Source organism: Triticum urartu, chromosome 3 (genome assembly GCF_003073215.2).
Source record: "Triticum urartu cultivar G1812 chromosome 3, Tu2.1, whole genome shotgun sequence".
Classification (NCBI taxonomy): domain Eukaryota; kingdom Viridiplantae; phylum Streptophyta; class Magnoliopsida; order Poales; family Poaceae; genus Triticum; species Triticum urartu.
In genome coordinates this window covers 95,891,904-95,911,397 of record NC_053024.1, presented here as the reverse complement: position 1 = coordinate 95,911,397, position 19,494 = coordinate 95,891,904, and the positions used below count along the sequence as shown (strand labels likewise).

At 48.9% G+C, this 19,494-nt stretch overlaps 1 protein-coding gene across 1 annotated transcript; it reads left to right on the top strand.

Moving 5' to 3' along the window:
- The first annotated feature begins 56 nt into the window (after positions 1-56).
- Positions 57-3,485, top strand: LOC125543080 (UDP-glycosyltransferase 1-like). The gene is made up of 2 exons (XM_048706329.1): positions 57-1,250; positions 1,582-3,485. Exons 1-2 carry the CDS (start codon positions 757-759, stop codon positions 2,582-2,584), a joined length of 1,497 nt encoding a protein of 498 aa, XP_048562286.1. The 5' UTR covers positions 57-756; the 3' UTR covers positions 2,585-3,485.
- The last annotated feature ends 16,009 nt before the right edge of the window (positions 3,486-19,494 follow it).

The following is a 19,494-nucleotide window of genomic DNA, read 5'->3' as shown; positions in this document are numbered from 1 at the left end:
CTCTTTTTAGGGTGTATTAAATTCTTTCTAGATATAGAGTTCATTTGGTCTGTGTGCATGAAGCAAAATGAAAACAAGGAGCCTCAGTCGTACCTCTTTGCGTCAGGAAGCCACTGTGTTGATTAGGATGCATTGCGTCGCTCCAGAAATGGACTCATATTTTCCATGTCACTGGGAGTTCCTTTTAGCTTAAAACTCTGAAAGGATACAAACAAGAAAATTCCACCCACTATCACAGTACACCGAATGACTGAATCTCCACACAGAAAATAATGCACTATCATATTATATCGGCTGGCTCGGCCTTCCACAGCCTTGAGAGTTAAGTAAGTGTGCATATACGACAAGTCAGCATCAGACACGGGGATCATCCAAATCCTGTAAAAATGACTCCTCTTTGAGCATGACAGGCGGTAGCGGTGGTTAATCTGAGCCCTCAATGTCTGATCAGATGGCCTGGATTCTGACGATTCAGAACCTGAAGATTCATCCACATGGCTGACTCCACGAGTCCATGATTGATGTGAGAGCATGCGTCACTGGCAAGAGGTGACCAATTTGATACGTTGTTGCATCGTCAGCTCGTCAACTTTCCTTGGGAAGGTATAGCACCATGTGTTATATACACACACTATAGTTGCCATTGTGACCATCATCTGATTGTGTCCAGCAGATCATGCTATCTTGCCAGTGTCACTGTTCTCCCAGTTTGACTGACTCCATCACCAGTACTTTTGCTACAACAGCCGATTAGCCATGACCTTCACGGGCAGTGGCGATGGCCAGAGCGGCTCCATGAGGGCGCACTTTGTGCTGGTACCGATGTTGGCTCAGGGGCACACCATCCCCATGACCGACATGGCGCGCCTGCTGGCAGAGCACGGAGCGCATGTCAGCTTCATCACCATGCCAGTGAACGCCTCCAGGTTGGCAGGCTTTGCAGCCGATGTGGAGGCGTCGGGCCTGGAAGTTCGGCTCATGGAGCTCCATTTCCCGAGCGCCGAGTTCGGCCTACCGGATGGGTGCGAGAACCTAGACATGATCCAATCCACGTATCTTCTCCCCAACTTCATGTATGCCATCGCTATGCTTCAGGAGCCGCTCAAGGCATACCTCCATGAGCAGCAGCGCTCGCCTCCGAGCTGCATCATATGTGACCTGATTCACTGGTGGACTGGTGACATCGCGAGGGAGCTTGGTATCCTGAGGCTGACCTTTAGTGGCTTCTGTGGCTTCTCGTCCCTCATCAGGTACAACCAAAAGAGGCAAACCTTGTGAGTAATTAATTTTGTACTAGACACATTACAATTAAGTGCTTTACTTCAACAGTGGATGGGAAACTAGTGTAAATTTCTTCCATAGAGAAGAAAGCAATGAACATACAAAATGCTACACCTGAAATGAAAAAAAAATGATCTGAGTACTACTTTATGTAACAAAACATGTAATTTACACTCCATCACAGACACCAAAGGTTTTCATGAGCAAGTTTTTAGGCCAGCTATATCATCATATCTAGTTGACGTTTGTCGAAGAAGTCTGCACTCATATGTATTTGAAACAACTACGACCATCTTGCAGGTACATCACTTTTCACAATAATGTATTTGAAAATGTCAAAGACGAAAATGAGCTCATCACGATCAGGCTTTTCCCTACACCACTAGAGCTGACGAAGGCTAAATGCCCGGGAAATCTTTCCATTCCTGGTATGGAGCAAATCCGTAAGAAGTTCCTTGAAGAGGAGCTGAGAAGTGATGGTGAGGTCATTAACAGCTTCCAAGAACTGGAGACATTGTACAGTGAATCCTTTGAGCAGACCACAAAGAAGAAGGTCTGGGCAATTGGACCAATGTGCCTCTTCCACCAAGACAACAACACTATGGCCGCAAGAGGAAACAAGACGTCAATGGGTGAGGCCCAGTACTTGCAATGGCTTGATACAATGAAGCCAGGCTCAGTGGTCTTTGTGAGCTTTGGCAGCCTCGCTTGCACTACACCTCAACAGCTTGTTGAGCTGAGACTGGGACTTGAAGCCTCCAGGAAACCATTTATTTGGGTGATCGAAGCAGGAGCTAAGCTTCCAGAAGTTAAGGAATGGCTCGTAGACGAGTTCGAGGAGCGTGTCAAAAATAGAGGCATGGTCATAAGGGGTTGGGCACCACAGCTCATGATCATGCGGCACCAAGCCGTTGGGGGATTTGTGACGCACTGCGGGAGGAACTCAACAATAGAGGGCATCTGTGCAGGTCTTCCCATGATCACATGGCCACACTTTGGGGAGCAGTTTTGGAATCAGAAGCTAGTGGTGGATGTGCTGAAAATCAGGGTGGAGGTTGGAGTGAAAGGAGTTACACAGTGGGGAAGTGAAAAACAGGAGGTTATGGTTACAATTACAAGAGATGAGGTGGAGAAAGCTGTGAACACCCTGATGGATGAGGGGGGCGGCTGCAGAAGAGACGAGGTGAGAGCAAAAGACTGCGCCATTAAGGCAAGGAAGGCTTTTGATGAGGGAGGTCCTTCACATGACAACATAAGGCTATTAATTCAAGAAACGGGAAACAAGACAAATGCATGTGGTTGATACAGATGGTAGTAAGCTCTCTTTTTTGGTGTAAACATAAAATAAAAGAGCCTATAGTACAAATAACCTGTTGTCATTAGAAAGAGCCTTTATGTCATTGGAAATAATTTTATTTTAGAAATAACCCGTTCCTTGTATTAGGCTCACTGGCGGGGGCGCGATTGTTTTGAGATTAAACGAGGGTCCAAATGACAGCAATATCAATTGTCTACGCTGCTGTGCGGTTTCATTGCTGTCAACATAATGATCACACAGTCTTCTTCTCCAGATGTTATGCTCTCCTTTTTATTTTGCTACCACGTGCTCATCAGAGTTAAATAAGGGTTCGGAATGAGAAAAAAATGAAATAAACTGTATGCACATTATCAAACTGAAACTAAGAGTAAGAGATGCTTCGAGGTGAATAATCAACGGAAGAGAAGGAAATGGAACTCACATAACGCACATATGACATTAGAATCTTATATGTTTGACTTAGTAGTGTGGCAAACATGAAATTTCAAGGATCTCCCTAATCTTCATACTAAAAGAGGTTAGGATCACCTAAAACAAGGTTTTCTTGTACTGTTTATATGACAAGTAGCTAAAGGGTCAAGCTCAAGACCAGTGAGCAAACCTATTGTTTTGAACGTGCTGGTTGATACTCCTAGTTGCCAAAATCAATCTAAACCTGAACTTATTAAGTCTTCTAAACGGATAAAATCATGTATTTATCTGGCTACTGGGGGCACAAAGAGGCCTGGATAAGTTCAAAGAAACCATTATGTAATAAAAGCATATAAACAGATGACTTTCATAGGAAGTGCCAAGATTTACTGAGCAATTATGAATAGGCATGGTAACATATTCTATATTCAAATGGAGTACGAACTAGGCAAAGGGAAAGCTGTAGACTGGAGGAAACAAAACAAACCTGGTTTCGCTATGCACTGATGACTGCCCCTTCATCTGGAGCATTCTGTAAATCATATGGATAGCCTCCTCACCTTGAGGACCAGAGAGCTTTGGCAAGCGGGCGTTGAGCTCTAGCCCAAACTTAGCCACGACTTGCGCATGAACGGAGTCTGACAGCCGGCTCCACACCGCGCATTGAGCAATGGCATTATGGCAGGAGCGTGTACGCGTCGGGCCTGGCTCCGCGTGCCAGGATGCCCATGTACGCCCGCAAGAGCATCCTCAGCGCCGGAAGCCGAACCAGGCGCCCCGGCGGGGAATTCCGTCGAACAGGCCACGGGCGCACGAGGCTACAAGGGTCGAGGTGGCGGCTCGCGTCTGGTTCACGGCTGCAGCGGCAGCAACCACCAGAGATTGGCCAAGGAAGGAGAGAGGGGAGATCTGTCGCGGAGTGCGGACGATGCCGACGCGGTGGAGCGAGGGTGAAATCGGTAGCTGGAGGTGGACTCGTCGCAGGCTGCGCTGCAGCAGGTCGGCTGGCAACCGGCAGGCAGGGAGGCTTCGCTCGCATTCGTCCCGTGTTTTTCGTTTGGAAGGATCTCCCCTGTTTAGCTCGCCATATATTGAGCAAGACCCGTTGACTACAACCTCTCTCACAAGCATAACATGATCAAACCCAGAACTCTTTGAGTGTTTATCACATAGTGATGTGAACTAGATCATTGAGTCTAGTAGACTCTTGGATGTTGGTCACATGGCGATGTGACCTGTGAGTGTTAATCACATGGTGATGTCAACTAGATTACTGACTCTAGTGCAAGTGGGAGACTGTTGGAAAAATATGCCCTAGAGGCAATAATAAATTGGTTATTATTATATTCTTGTTCATGATAATCGTTTATTATCCATGCTAGAATTGTATTGATAGGAAACTCAGATACATGTGTGGAGATACATAGACAACACCATGTCCCTAGTAAGCCTCTAGTTCACTAGCTCGTTGATCAATAGATGGTTACAGTTTCCTAACCATAGATGTGATGGACAAGACCCAATCCTAAGCCTAGCACAAAGATCGTGTAGTTCGTATGCTAAAGCTTTTCTAATGTCAAGTATCATTTCCTTAGACCATGAGATTGTGCAACTCCCGGATACCGTAGGAGTGCTTTGGGTGTGCCAAACGTCACAACGTAACTGGGTGGCTATAAAGGTTCACTACAGGTATCTCCGAAAGTGTCTGTTGGGTTGGCACGAATCGAGACTGGGATTTGTCACTCCGTGTAAACGGAGAGGTATCTTTGGGCCCACTCGGTAGGACATCATCATAATGTGCACAATGTGACCAAGGAGTTGATCACGGGATGATGTGTTACGGAACGAGTAAAGAGACTTGCCAGTAACAAGATTGAACAAGGTATCGGGATACCGACGATCGAATCTCGGGCAAGTATCGTACCGCTAGACAAAGGGAATTGTATACGGGATTGATTAAGTCCTTGACATCGTGGTTCATCCGATGAGATCATCGTGGAGCATGTGGGAGCCAACATGGGTATCCAGATCTCGCTGTTGGTTATTGACCGGAGAGTTGTCTCGGCCATGTCTGCATGACTCCTGAACCCGTAGGGTCTACACACTTAAGGTTCGATGACGCTAGGGTTATAGGGAAAGTTTGTATGCGGTTACCGAATGTTGTTCGGAGTCCCGGATGAGATCCCGGACGTCACGAGGAGTTCCGGAATGGTCCAGAGGTAAAGATTGATATATAGGAAGTATGGTTTTGGCCACCGGAATTGTTCCGGGCATCACCGGTAGTGTACCGGGACCACCGGAGGGGTCCGAGGGTCCACCAGGTGGGGCCACCAGCCCCGGAGGCCTACATGGGCCAATAGTGGGAAGGGACCAGCCCCTAGGTGGGCTGGGGCGCCTCCCACCAAGGCCCAAGGCGCCTCCAAGAGGGGAAGGGGGCAAACCCTAGGGCAGATGGGCCCTAAGGCCCACCCTAGGTGCGCCTCCCCCTCTCCCCCTTGTGGCCGCCACCCTAGATGGGATCTAGGGCTGCCGCACCCCTTGGGGTGGGAACCCTAGGTGGGGGCGCAGCCCCTCCCCTCCCCTATACATACTTGAGGTTTTGGGCTGCCAATCACATGAGAACATCTCCTTCTTGGCGCAGCCCTACCCCTCTCCCTCCTCGTCTCTTGCGGTCCTTGGCGAAGCCCTGCTGGAGTACCATGCTCCTCCACCACCACCACGCCGTCGTGCTGCTGCTAGATGGAGTCTTCCCCAACCTCTCCTTCTCCCCTTCCTGGATCAAGGCGTAGGAGACGTCACCGGGCTGTACGTGTGTTGAACACGGAGGTGCCGTCCGTTCGGCACTAGGATCATCGGTGATTTGGATCACGACGAGTACGACTCCATCAACCCCGTTCACTTGAACGCTTCCGCTTAGCGATCTACAAGGGTATGTAGATGCACTCTCCTTCCCCTCGTTGCTAGATTACTCCATAGATTGATCTTGGTGATGCGTAGATAATTTTGAATTTCTGCTACGTTCCCCAACAGTGGCATCATGAGCTAGGTCTATGTGTAGTTTCTATGCAGGAGTAGAACACAAAGCAGTTGTGGGCGTTGATTTTGTCAATTTACTTGCCGTTACTAGTCTTATCTTGATTCGGCGGCATCATGGGATGAAGCGGCCCGGACCGACCTTACACGTACTCTTACGTGAGACTGGTTCCACCGACTGACATGCACTAGTTGCATAAGGTGGCTAGCGGGTGTCTGTCTCTCCCACTTTAGTCGGATCGGATTCGATGAAAAGGGTCCTTATGAAGGGTAAATAGAAATTGGCATATCACGTTGTGGTTTTGGCGTAGGTAAGAAACGTTCTTGCTAGAAACCTATAGCAGCCACGTAAAAACTTGCAACAACAATTAGAGGACGTCTAACTTGTTTTTGCAGCATATGCCTTGTGATGTGATATGGCCAAAAGGATGTGATGAATGATATATGTGATGTATGAGATTGATCTTGTTCTTGTAATAGGAATCACGACTTGCATGTCGATGAGTATGACAACCGGCAGGAGCCATAGGAGTTGTCTTAATTTATTTATGACCTGCGTGTCAACATAAACGTCATGTAGTTACTTTACTTTATTGCTAAAGCGTTAGCCATAGTAGTAGAAGTAATAGATGATGAGACAACTTCAAGAAGACACGATGATGGAGATCATGATGATGGAGATCATGGTGTCGTGCCGGTGACAATGATGATCATGGAGCCCCGAAGATGGAGATCAAAAGGAGCAAAATGATATTGGCCATATCATGTCACTATTTGATTGCATGTGATGTTTATCATGTTTTACATCTTATTTGCTTAGAACGACGGTAGCTTAAATAAGATGATCCCTCACTAAAATTTCAAGAAAGGTGTTCCCCCTAACTGTGCACCGTTGCGAAGGTTCGTTGTTTCGAAGCACCACGTGATGATCGGGTGTGATAGATTCTAACGTTCGAATACAATGGGTGTAAGCCAGATTTACACAGCAAAAACACTTAGGTTGACTTGACGAGCCTAGCATGTACAGACTTGGCCTCGGAACACGGAAGACCGAAAGGTCGAGCATGAGTCGTATAGAAGATACGATCAACATGAAGATGTTCACCGATGTTGACTAGTCCGTCTCACGTGATGATCGGACACGGCCTAGTTGACTCGGATCATGTTTCACTTGGATGACTAGAGGGATGTCTATCTGAGTGGGAGTTCATTAGATGAACTCAATTATCATGAACATAGTCTAAATTGTCTTTGCAAATATGTTGTAGATAAATAGCTCACGTTGTAGCTCCCTGTTTCAATACGTTCCTAGAGAAAGACCAAGTTGAAAGATATTGTAAACACTGATGCGGACTAGGTCCGTAGTCCGAGGAGTGTCCTCACTGCTACACAGAAGGCTTACGTCTTTGATGCACCGCTCGATGTGCAAACCCCTACAACGTCGTCTGTGGATGTTGTGAACACCTGACAGACACATCCTGATGACTACTTGATAGTTTAGTGCACCATACTTTACGGCTTAGAATCGGGATTCCAATGACGTTTTGAACGCCATAGAACATATGAGATGTTCCAAGAGCTTAAATTGGGATTTCAGGCTCATGCCCGTGTTGAGAGGTGTGAGACCTCTGACAAGTTCTTTTGCCAACAAGATGGAGGAGAATAGCTCAGCTAGTGAGCATGTGCTCAGAATGTCTGGGCGCTACAATCACTTAAATCAAGTGGGAGTTAAACTTCCAGATAAGATAGTGATTGACAGAGTTCTCTAGCCACTATCACTAAGCTACTAGATCTTCGTGATGAACTATGACATGCAAGGGATGGAGTTGATCCCGGAGTTGTTCGCGGTGCTTAAGACTGTAAAAGGTAGAAATCAAGAAGGAGCATCAAGTGTTGATGGTTTAACAAGACCACTGGTTTCAAGAAGGGCAAGGGCTAGAAGGGAAACTTCATGGATGGCAAACCAGTTGCCGCTCCAGTAAAGGAACCCAAGGTTGAACCCAAACCCGAGACTAAGTGCTTCTATTGTAAGGGGAACGGTCACTGGTAGCGGAATTACCCCAAATGCATGGTAGATAAGAAGGCTGGCAACTTCAACAAAGTATATACGTGTTATTAATGTGTACCTCGCTAGTACTCCTGGTAGCACCTGGGTATTGGATACCGGTTCAGTTGCTATTACTGGTGACTTGAAGCAAAAGTTATGGACTAAACGGAGACTGGCTAAGGGCGAGGTGACGATGTGTGTTGGAAGTGTTTCCAAAGTTGATGAGATCACCATCGCACGCTCCATCTGCCTTTGGGATTAGTATTGAACCTAGATAAATGTTATCAGGTGTCTACGTTGAGCATGAATATGATTAGATCATGTTCATTGCAATATGGTCATTCATTTAAGTTAGAGAATAATGGTTATTCTGTTTACATGAATGATACCTTTCATGGTCATGCACCCTATGTGAATGGTTCATTGAATCTCGGTCGTGGTAATACACATGTTCACGCCAAAAGATGTAGAGTTAATAATGATAGTACCACTTTCTCGTGGCACTGCCGCTTAGGTCATATTGGCGTAAGATGCATGAAGAAACTCCATGTCGATGGATGTTTGGAGTCACTTGATTTTGAATCGCTTGACACATGTGAGCCATGCCTCATGGGCAGGATGACTAAGACCCCGCTTTCAGGTACAATGAAACGGGCAAGTGACTTGTTGGAAATCATACATGCTGATGCGTGTGATCCAATGAGAATTGAAGCGTGCGGTGGATATCGCTATTTTCTCATCTTCACTGACGATTTGAGTAGATATAGGTATATTTACTTAATGAAGCACAAGTCTAAAACATTTGAAAAGTTCAAGCGATTTCAGAGTGAAGTTAAGGATCATCATAACAAGAAGATCAAATTCCTATGATCTGATCAATGAGAATATCTCAGTTATGAGTTTGGCAAACACTTAAGACATTGTGGAATTGTTTCACAGTTGAAGCCACCTGGAACACCACTGGGTTATGGTGTGTCCGGACGTCGTAATCGAACCTTATGAGATATGGTGTGATCTATGATGTCTCTTATCAATCTACCGTTTTCATTTTGAGGTTATGCGTTAGAGAACAGCTGCATTCACTTTAGATAGGACACCATCTAAGTCCGTTGAGACGACGTCGTATGAACATTGGTTTGGCAAGAAACCAAAGTTGTCGTTTCTTAATGTTTGGGGCTGCGATGCTTAAGGCTTCAGCCGGAGAAGCTCGAACCCAAAGCGGACAAACACATCTTCATAGGATACCCAAAGGTGACAGTTGGGTATACCTTCTATCTCAGATCCGAGGGCAAATTGTTTGTCGCTAAGAACGGGTCCTTTCTCGAGAAGGAGTTTCTCTCGAAAGAATTGAGTGGGAGGAAGATAGAACTTGATGAGGTTGTCGAACCTTTACTTCAACCAGAGAGTGATGCAACACAGAAAGATGTTTTCTGTGAGCCTACGTCTGTTGAATAGGAAGTTAATGATAGTGATCATGAAGCTTTAGATCAAGTTGCTATCGAACATCGTAGGTCGACAAGGATATGTACTACTCCTGAGTGGTACGGTAATCCTGTCTTAGTATCATGTTGTTAGACAACAATGAACCTACGAGCTATGGAGAAGCGATGGTGGGCCCGTATTCCGACAAATGGTTAGAAGCCATGAAATCCATAGGATCCATGTATCAGAACAAAGTATGGACTTTGTGGACTTGCCCGATGATCGGCAAGCCATTGAGATAAATGGATCTTTAAGAAGAAGACGGAGGTGGCGGTAATGTTACCGTCTATGAAGCTCGACTTGTGGGAAAGAGTCTTTTCACAGTTCAAGGAGTTGACTACGATGAGAATTTCTTCACCGTAGCGATGCTTAAGTCCGTCGGAATCATGTTAGCATTAGCTGTATTTTTCGATTATGAAATCTTACAGATGGATGTCAAAACAAGTTTTCTTACCAGTTTTCGTAAGAAAAGTTGTATGTGATACAATAAAAGGTTTTGACGATCCTAAGGATGCTAAAAGGTATGCTGGATCCAGCAATCCTTCTATGGACTAGAGCAAGCATCTCGGAATCGGAATATATGTTTTGATGGAGTGATCAAAGCTTTTAGGTTTATACAATGTTTGCTAGAAACTTGTATTTACAAGAAAGTGAGTGGGAGCACTACAACATTTCTGATAAGTATATGTGGATGACATATTGTTGATCCGAAATAATGTAGAATTTCTGGAAAGCATAAACGGTTGTTTGAAGAGTGTTTTTCAAAGGAAGACCTGGATAAAGCTGCTTACATATTGGGCATCAAGATCTATAGAGATAGATCAAGACGCCTGATGGTACTTTCAAAGAACGCACACCTTGACATGTTTTTGAAGGAGTTCAAAATAGATCAGTCAAAGAAGGGGTTCTTACCTGAGTTGTAAGGTGTGAAGTTGAGTAAGACTCAAGATTGACCACGGCAGAAGAAAGAGGAAGGACGAAGGTCGTCCCCTATGCTCTTGTCATAGGCTCTATACGGTATGCCATGCTGAGTACCGCACCTGATGTGTGCCTTGCCACATGTCTGGCAAGAGGGTACAAAGGTGATCTAGGAGTAGATCACCAGATAGCGGTCAAAATTATCCTTAGAGGAATAAGGAAATGTTTCTCGGTTATGGAGGTGATAAAGAGTTCGACATAAAGAGTTACGTCGATGCAAGCTTAACACCTATCCGGATAGCTCTGAGTAGAGATACCGGATACGTATAATGGAGCAATAATTTGGAATAGCTCCAAGTGGAACGTGGTAGCAGCATCTACGATATAAAGTTTTGCGAAATACATAGGGATCTGAATATGGCAAGACCCGTTGACTACAACCTCTCTCACAAGCATAACATGATCAAACCCAGAACTCTTTGAGTGTTTATCACATAGTGATGTGAACTAGATCATTGAGTCTAGTAGACTCTTGGATGTTGGTCACATGGCGATGTGACCTGTGAGTGTTAATCACATGTGATGTCAACTAGATTACTGACTCTAGTGCAAGTGGGAGACTGTTGGAAATATGCCCTAGAGGCAAGAATAAATTGGTTATTATTATATTTCCTTGTTCATGATAATCGTTTATTATCCATGCTAGAATTGTATTGATAGGAAACTCAGATACATGTGTGGATACATAGACAACACCATGTCCCTAGTAAGCCTCTAGTTGACTAGCTCGTTGATCAATAGATGGTTACGGTTTCCTAACGGGATCGTTGATAGATGATGATGGACAAGACCCAATCCTAAGCCTAGCACAAAGATCGTGTAGTTCGTATGCTAAAGCTTTTCTAATGTCAAGTATCATTTCCTTAGACCATGAGATTGTGCAACTCCCGGATACCGTAGGAGTGCTTTGGGTGTGCCAAATGTCACAACGTAACTGGGTGGCTATAAAGGTACACTACAGGTATCTCCGAAAGTGTCTGTTGGGTTGGCACGAATCGAGACTGGGATTTGTCACTCCGTGTAAATGGAGAGGTATCTCTGGGCCCACTCGGTAGGACATTATCATAATGTGCACAATGTGATCAAGGAGTTGATCCCGGGATGATGTGTTACGGAACGAGTAAAGAGACTTGCCGGTAACGAGATTGAACAAGGTATCGGGATACCAACGATCGAATCTCGGGCAAGTATCGTACCGCTAGACAAAGGGAATTGTATACGGGATTGATTAAGTCCTTGACATCGTGGGTTCATCCGATGAGATCATCGTGGAGCATGTGGGAGCCAACATGGGTATTCCAGATCCCGCTGTTGGTTATTGACCGGAGAGTTGTCTCGGCATGTCTGCATGGACTTCCCGAACCCGTAGGGTCTACACACTTAAGGTTCGATGACGCTAGGGTTATAGGGAAAGTATGTACGCGGTTACCGAATGTTGTTCGGAGTCCCGGATGAGATCCCGGACGTCACGAGGAGTTCCGGAATGGTCTGGAGGTAAATATTGATATATAGGAAGTATGGTTTTGGCCACCGGAAGTGTTCCGGGCATCACTGGTAGTGTACCGGGAACACCGGAGGGGTCCAGGGGTCCACCAGGTGGGTCCACCAGCCCCGGAGGCCTACATGGGCCAATAGTGGGAAGGGACCAGCCCCTAGGTGGGCTGGGGCGCCTCCCACCAAGGCCCAAGGCGCCTCCAAGAGGGGAAGGGGGCAAATCCTAGGGCAGTTGGGCCCTAAGGCCCACCCTAGGTGCGCCTCCCCCTCTCCCCCTTGTGGCCGCCACCCAGATGGGATCTGGGGGCTGCCGCCACCCCTAGGGAGGGAACCCTAGGTGGGGGCGCAGCCCCTCCCCTTCCCCTATATATACTTGAGGTTTGGGGCTGCCACACACGAGATTCAATCTCCCTCTTGGCGCAGCCCTACCTCTCCCTCCTCGTCTCTCGTAGTGCTTGGCGAAGCCCTGCTGGAGTTCACGCGCTCCTCCACCACCACCACGCCGTCGTGCTGCTGCTGGATGGAGTCTTCTCCAACCTCTCCTTCTCCCCTTGCTGGATCAGGCGTAGGAGAAGTCACCGGGCTGTACGTGTGAGGAACACGGAGGTGCCGTCCGTTCGGCACTGGATCATCGGTGATTTGGATCACGACGAGTATGACTCCATCAACCCCGTTCACTTGAACGCTTCCGCTTAGCGATCTACAAGGGTATGTAGATGCACTCTCCTTCCTCGTTGCTAGATTACTCATAGATTGATCTTGGTGATGCGTAGAAAATTTTGAATTTCTGCTACGTTCCCCAACATGTCCGTGCATTGCAACGGGATATAAATGTTCTATAAGGGAAACGTTTGGGGCCGAGGCACCACGGGATATAAATATCTATTGGACATATTTTTTTCTTTAATACTGGTACAGACGGAGCCGCTTTATCGATCATAGTTCCTGTAAGAGCATCTCCTCCACACCCCCCGCCCAAGAGCACCCCGGTACCTTTTTTAGCTCGGCCCCATGAGCCTAAAATTCATCGGTTTGGGTCGAAATTTGCGTCGAGACCCACGCCGAAACCAGCGTGCTGGGGCCGGCCAGGGGCGCTGGTCGAAAGAAAAATGACGCCAAAACTGCCCGCCGGAGTCAGCGACTAGGCATCTCGTCCTCATCACCTCGCCTCGGCTCCCGCGCGAATCAATTCTAAGGCTGCCACCGGTCAGCCTTCCATTGATCATGGGCAGCGTAGTGATGCCCAGCCACCGCACATCCCGCCCTTTCCCGCCACACGTCTACACTGTTGACGCCCCCTCACCGCTATAAAAGTCGGCATTTGTCGCCGCTCGCCGCACACTCGTCACAGCCATCTCTCTCTCTCTCTCTCTCTCTCTCTCTCTCGCATGCCTCCAGCGCCTACCACCTTCTCTCCTTCGCCGCCTTTTTTTCTCGAATATGCACGAGTGTGCGTATCATATATTAAAGAGGGAAGGGGAAAGACTCCCTCCGCATTCAGAGAGTTACCTGAGTATTTACAAGTGGATTTCATCCACTCCACTACATATTACACTTACTACTCGGCCCTAACCCACGCTTCAAGGCCGTCCAAAAATGCCTCAATTCCTCCCTTCAGTAGACCTGCTTGCTTCCATGCTCGGGCTTCTCTCTGTATGCTTCGTAGTACCTGGCTTGTAGCTGGCGCCGCTCCATCAAAAACTACGGCGTTGCGGTGCGTCCACAGCTCCCATAGGACCAGAATGCAAATTGGTCTTGCGAGTTTCTTGTGCTGCCCACATTCCTCTTGTCGAAGGCACCATTCAGGCAGCGTCTCTGTTGTTGTTGGTGTCCTGCCTGGCTGGTCCAAGGCAAGGCATACCTTTGCCCAAACCTCCCGAGCAAAAACACATCCGATCATGATGTGAGTCACTGTTTCATCGTGCTGGCTGCAGAGAGGGCATGAGGTTTGGTGTGGGAGGCCTCGCCGTGCTAATCTGTCCGAGGTCCAGCACCTGTCCTTGATGGCCAACCAAACGAAGAAGCGTTTACACAGTGGCGTCTTGGACTTCCACATGAATTCAGCCGTAGGAGTAACTTGGAGGCTGGCGAACTTGGCCGCATACACCGATCGCGCCGAAAACTTGCCGTCTTTCTCCCATACCCAGTAGACGCTGTCACCTGTTGCCGGTTGGATGTTAAGCCTTTCCACTTGCTGCCATAGGTCAAGGAATTGTCGAAGCATGGTTGTAGATAGATCCACCCCCACTTCCACTGCCCAAGTGTGATCCGCCAGAGCATCAGCCACCGTGCGAGTCGCCCTAGTTTGGTGTGGTACTTCTTTGTAAAGGAGTGGTACCAGCTCCTCGACCCGATAGCCCTCAAGCCATCTATCTTCCCAGAAGAGCGTTGTCTCGCCATTGCCCAGGTTGTTGCAGCTGCCATGCGAAAGAGTGCCATAGATTCGGCCGGAACTGTAATCTTGAACTGAGCCTAAGGTCGGGACTGGTCAGTGCGTTGCAACCACGGCCATCTCGCCAACAGTGGAGTGTTACAACCATCTCAGGTTCGGTATGCCAAGCCCACCCGCCCATCTGGGGCGGCAAACTGAGTCCCATGCCACTGCACAGTTCCCTTCCCGAGCCTCCATCTTGCCACACCACAGGAAACCGCGACATATCTTCGTCAAAGCCGTGAGAGTTTTGGGAGGTATCTAAAGTGCCATCATCGCATGTATCGGAATCGCGCACAACACTGAGAGTATGAGAATGAGCCGGCCACTTTTGGGTAGGGCAGCCGCTTTCCAGTTGGGTAGACGACCAGCAAATTGCTCCACCAAGTACTGAAATTGTGCAGCAGTGGCCTTCCTGATTGTAAGTGGTAGGCCAAGGTATTTGCATGGAAAGGCCGCACTTGTGCATTCTAGTGCTTGGCAAACCAAATCCAACTCCACGGGAGAGCACCGAATGGGAAGTGTCGCGCTCTTGACAAGGTTGATTCTGAGGCCCAAGGCTGCTCCGAATAGTGCAAGGATCTCCTTCGCCGCCCTTGCTCTCGCCCTCTATCCTTCACTCATTCACCCATGATGGAGAGGTTCACCAACGGCGGAGCGGCGGCCAACAGCTTCGGCCGCCGCTGGCTACACGTCTGGGAGGCGCGCCTTCTGCAGCAGGTCAACTACCCAACGGTGCCCGACATGCGCGTGGCCGGTGCATGGCAGCTGAGCACGGGCGGTGTCCCATGCCTCCACTGCCCTCCGGCGCGGAGCGCGCCGCCGAGATCGCGGTGATCCGGGCGGACATGCCGGAGCAGGCGCGCCAGCAGCCGCGGTACGCGGCGGACAACCAGCCGCTCTAGACCGCGTACTTCGAGTGGCGCTGCGTCGAGCAGCTGGCGTCCACCAACGGTGCCCCAGCGCCGGGGGGCGCCACAACGCGGAGGGCCGCCATCTATGGCGGGGCGCACTGGGGAGGGCCCTCTCCGCCGTGCTCGCGCACATCGAGAGTGGCAATGAGCCGTCGCTCGAGTACCCGGCGCCCTCCTTCTCTCGCCGCCGGGGAAGCTCCTGGACGCCGAGGCGCATAGACATGACATCCTCGTCGCCCTCGGGCTACCGCTCCTCCGGGTAGACGGCACTCCTCCCCGTCAAGCTCGAGCCGCAGGAGACGCCGCTCCGTCGGCGCACCCACGGCGGCGCCCTCGTCATCAATGATGGCAGCCGCGCCCCTTCCCCTCTCCCCTCCCACCTGGTCAAGCCGAAGAAGGAGCTAGCGAAGCTCCTCCCCGTGAAGAAGGAGCACGAGGCCATGGTCCCAGACCTGGAGAGCGGCCTCCTATGGTCGCGTCAGGACTACGTGTAGGATGAGATGGAGCGCCAGCGCCGCGCTCTGGAGGAGATCGCCACGCAGCGCCGCGGCCGCGACAAGGCCAGCGTCGACGTGCTCTCTGACAACGACGACGAGGTTGTTGCGCCGAGCCAGCCGGTCCGCTGCGGCGACCCAGGGCAGGGCTGCAGCAAGGACGGCGCCCCTAAGGACGGGCCGCCGAGCGACCGTGACGATGACGACGGCGACGACTACACCGCCTTCTACAAACTCCTCGTCATGAACTTGGAGTAGTTTTTTATGTTTATTATCTATGTAAAAATTTGCCAAATATTAATGAAATCGCCTATATTTTGTCCAAATGTTACCGAACTTCGTTGAATTTGTGGTTTTAGAAAAAGATTTCGTCCATGCTGGTGCGGTCTCGGCTGGGAATCGATTCGCCCCCACACCCAAATTATCATCGGCAGGCCCCAAAGAGGCGCTATTTTTTCGCCTAAAAGCGTCCTTTGGGGGCCGAATGGCTGGAGATGCTCTAATTGAGTGTTTCTCAAACTTTGCTTGGTGTACGGTGGTGTCAGACAAGGGTCCTTCGTTTTTCTTGTGTTAGGGTTGCCCTCAACTTACGCTCTTGTAAGTCGAATGGCCAACAAATTACACTCAGATTACGACGAAACACAAGTCAATATTTTCTTTTTCTGAAATGCTTTGTGCTGAGCGCCCTAGGAAATACTAGTACACTCCTCGGCATACAAATTTTTTCATGTAGTGTTTCTTACAATCCTATTAATTCCAGAGCCACCCCTTTATTCATGGAAGTGTTTTGATTGGATATCATTTGATCTCATGCTGCCATGCATGAAAAAATAGTGCATCGTTTAATAAAGTACAGGTAAACCTCAGAGCTTACTACAATCGGTGGGGACAAATGACAATTGCCCTACGATGATGTCAAACAACATCTGTATGTTGTGTTGCTGGAAATTGCCCAGCACCGAACTCGAAGCCGACGTGGCCCCAACAATGTTTAAGCAGAATGAGGAGTCCTCTTCGTTAAAGGACATGTAGGGCCTGTTTGGTTTGCAGCCTAAGCTTGCCATGCCTAACCTTAGTCGTGCCACAATAGCTTAGGCATGTGTTTGGTTTATTGCCACACTTGTGGTTTGTCACACTTTTCTAGCCACTTGGTCTACATGTCATAGGCTCAACTTTTTGTCAAATCTTACCACACTTGTGGTGGCCATTTTGTGAGACACACTTTTTTGTGGCAGCCACACTTTGCCTAAGCTTAGTTGTGGCAAAGTTAGCCATGAACCAAACAGGCCCGTAGTTGCCCCCATGCAGCCTCATATCCGCACCGCCGGCGAAGTGCAGCACCATGTCCGGCATGGCCGGGAGCTGCCGCTCATCGGCAGGAGCCGGGAAGCAAGGTCTCTCCAGGCTCGTTGTGTTGAGCGGCGGCTGGTCGAGCACCTGGGCCACGTGGTTGGCGACCACCCTGAAAGCACTCTCCACGAGGACCATGAAGATGGCGCCGGAGTCCACAATCATCCCACCCGTGTCGTCGGCGTGCAGCTCGAAGGTTTGGTTCGGGATCACTTGGTAGATTGGGACAATTAGCAGCACCTTATTCGCTTGCATCTCCACCGTTGTGTTGTGCGGTTTTCTCGTCAATGACACGAAGAATATGTCAACTTATCTTTACAATTATAATTCTTGTTTGGACATTAGGCAAAGTAGAGTTGAGAGGGGCCAAAAGGGACAATCCTTAAAATTTTAGCTTAGCAACTAATGATATTTCACATAATTTCTCGACGGTAGGGGGGCACGACCCCCCTTGGCCCTAGTGAATTAATTCTAACTAGGGATGAACATCACTTGATAGACTGGGAAAATCAGCACCTTATTCGCTTGCATCTCCACTGCCATGTTGTGCGGTTTTTTGGTGGATGAGATAAAAAATATGATGATGAAGTATAGCCGCGACGAGTACGTTTGTGTTGCGATACCAATGTACATGGATAGCTTCAACGTTATCGGCGTCTTGGCGAGGGTCTTCTAAAATAAGGCGATACGCGAGTCGATTGTGGAAAACTACCTCGTGGATGTTCATCTCCGAGGTTGACATGAACTACCTTGTGGATGTTCATCTCCGACTATGGAGAACTACCTCCGAGAAACATTGCCGCGAATGCTAGTGTTGCTGAAAAAAGACCTAGAGATAAGGCAAATGGAGATGATGCTGGATGCAGTAAATCTCCGAGGAATCAACTACATGTAGATACAAGTGCAGCTTATGATGAAGATACACACAGGGAAGAAGTTATTTCTAGCCAGTATGAAGTTGACATGAACTTGATTGCTGAGAGAGAGACTAGGAAAAAACTGCTTGAGAAAAAATGTCAAATGAGAAACTACTCTCCGGAGTGGAACAAGTTAATGCTAAATTCGCCAAAGACTCAGCTGTGCTGGAGGACTTTACAATGATGTAGATTATCAGAAAGAAGATGAATTTGATTGTACACAGGACCCTGATGACTTTGCGAGGCGACTTGGCATTGGTACACAAAGAATTGGTGAGATCAATGAGGCAGTTGACAGAGAGATGCTTGGTGATGATCCTGATGAAGTACAAAATGACATTGATAAAGAGAATGAAAAGCCTGTGTGTCTAGAGCCTGAGCCGGTACATTTTCTACATTGATGAAATCATCATAGGAATAGTAAGGATGGACACCGAAAATTACGGAGCCCCTGTCGAGGCGACAGTAGGGCGACGCCCAACTACCCGAGGGGCCGGCCGCCGACGGACAACCCCGGCGACTGGAGAAGAGAGGATAGAGTCACCGAGGGTGGTAGGGATTCGGAGCCGGCAGTGGGCCTGTTGAGGCTCCGCGAGGCATGGCTGCGAATGAGGAAAGAGAGTAAGCAGATCGGCATGGAAAAGGAGAAGATCGGCGTGTTCCGATCTGGGATCGTGGGGAAGGTACGTGCAATTGATGGTGTAGCCATGAAAAGGATCGGGGAGAGATTGCAAGCCATGAGGAAAGGTCTGGATCAAGGGAGGGGAAGGAAAGTCTCTAGGGTTTCGGATCCAGAATCATTCTGTTCAAAGGATAGGGATCCCCCGGATAAGCTCAAAGGATCACCAGCATCGGACGGCAGGGCAAGGAATCAAGAGGAAGGAAAGATATCACCCACAAGGATCACGGAATCGCTGGGAGCAAATTGGGTAGAGGCTTGTTTAAAAAGAGGAGGCGAGCTGGAAGAACACACACATCTCGCCTCTCTTCTGTCTGCTGGCGCGCTGTACGCTTTCGCTAAACCACCAGTGATGCCGAACATGGAGTCCCGGAAAGACAAGGCCCCCATGGAAGGTGAGGCTGGTCCCGGCCTCGCAGGCGGGAGGAACATAACCGGGGCCCTGCTCCGCGGCGACAACTCCCGCAGCCAGGGAGACAGGGCTTCGATGAGGAGGCTTGGGGCGGGCAGTGACATCATTGCCCAAAGATTCCCGACCCGCTACGCCCCCTGTGGTGAGGGGGTGGTGGAGTTGGACCTGACGAAGGAGCGATCTGCCATGAACTACCGGTGGGTTGCTGTAGGGCTCTTCTTCTCGCCCCTGCCCTATAGCAATGAAGGGCTCT

Coding starts and splice junctions, on each gene's coding strand:
- LOC125543080 (XM_048706329.1), top strand. CDS start 757: ATGACCTTCACGGGCAGTGGCGATGGCCAGAGCGGCTCCATGAGGGCG. Junction 1,251..1,581: donor GGCTTCTCGTCCCTCATCAG/GTACAACCAAAA, acceptor ACCATCTTGCAG/GTACATCACTTTTCACAATA.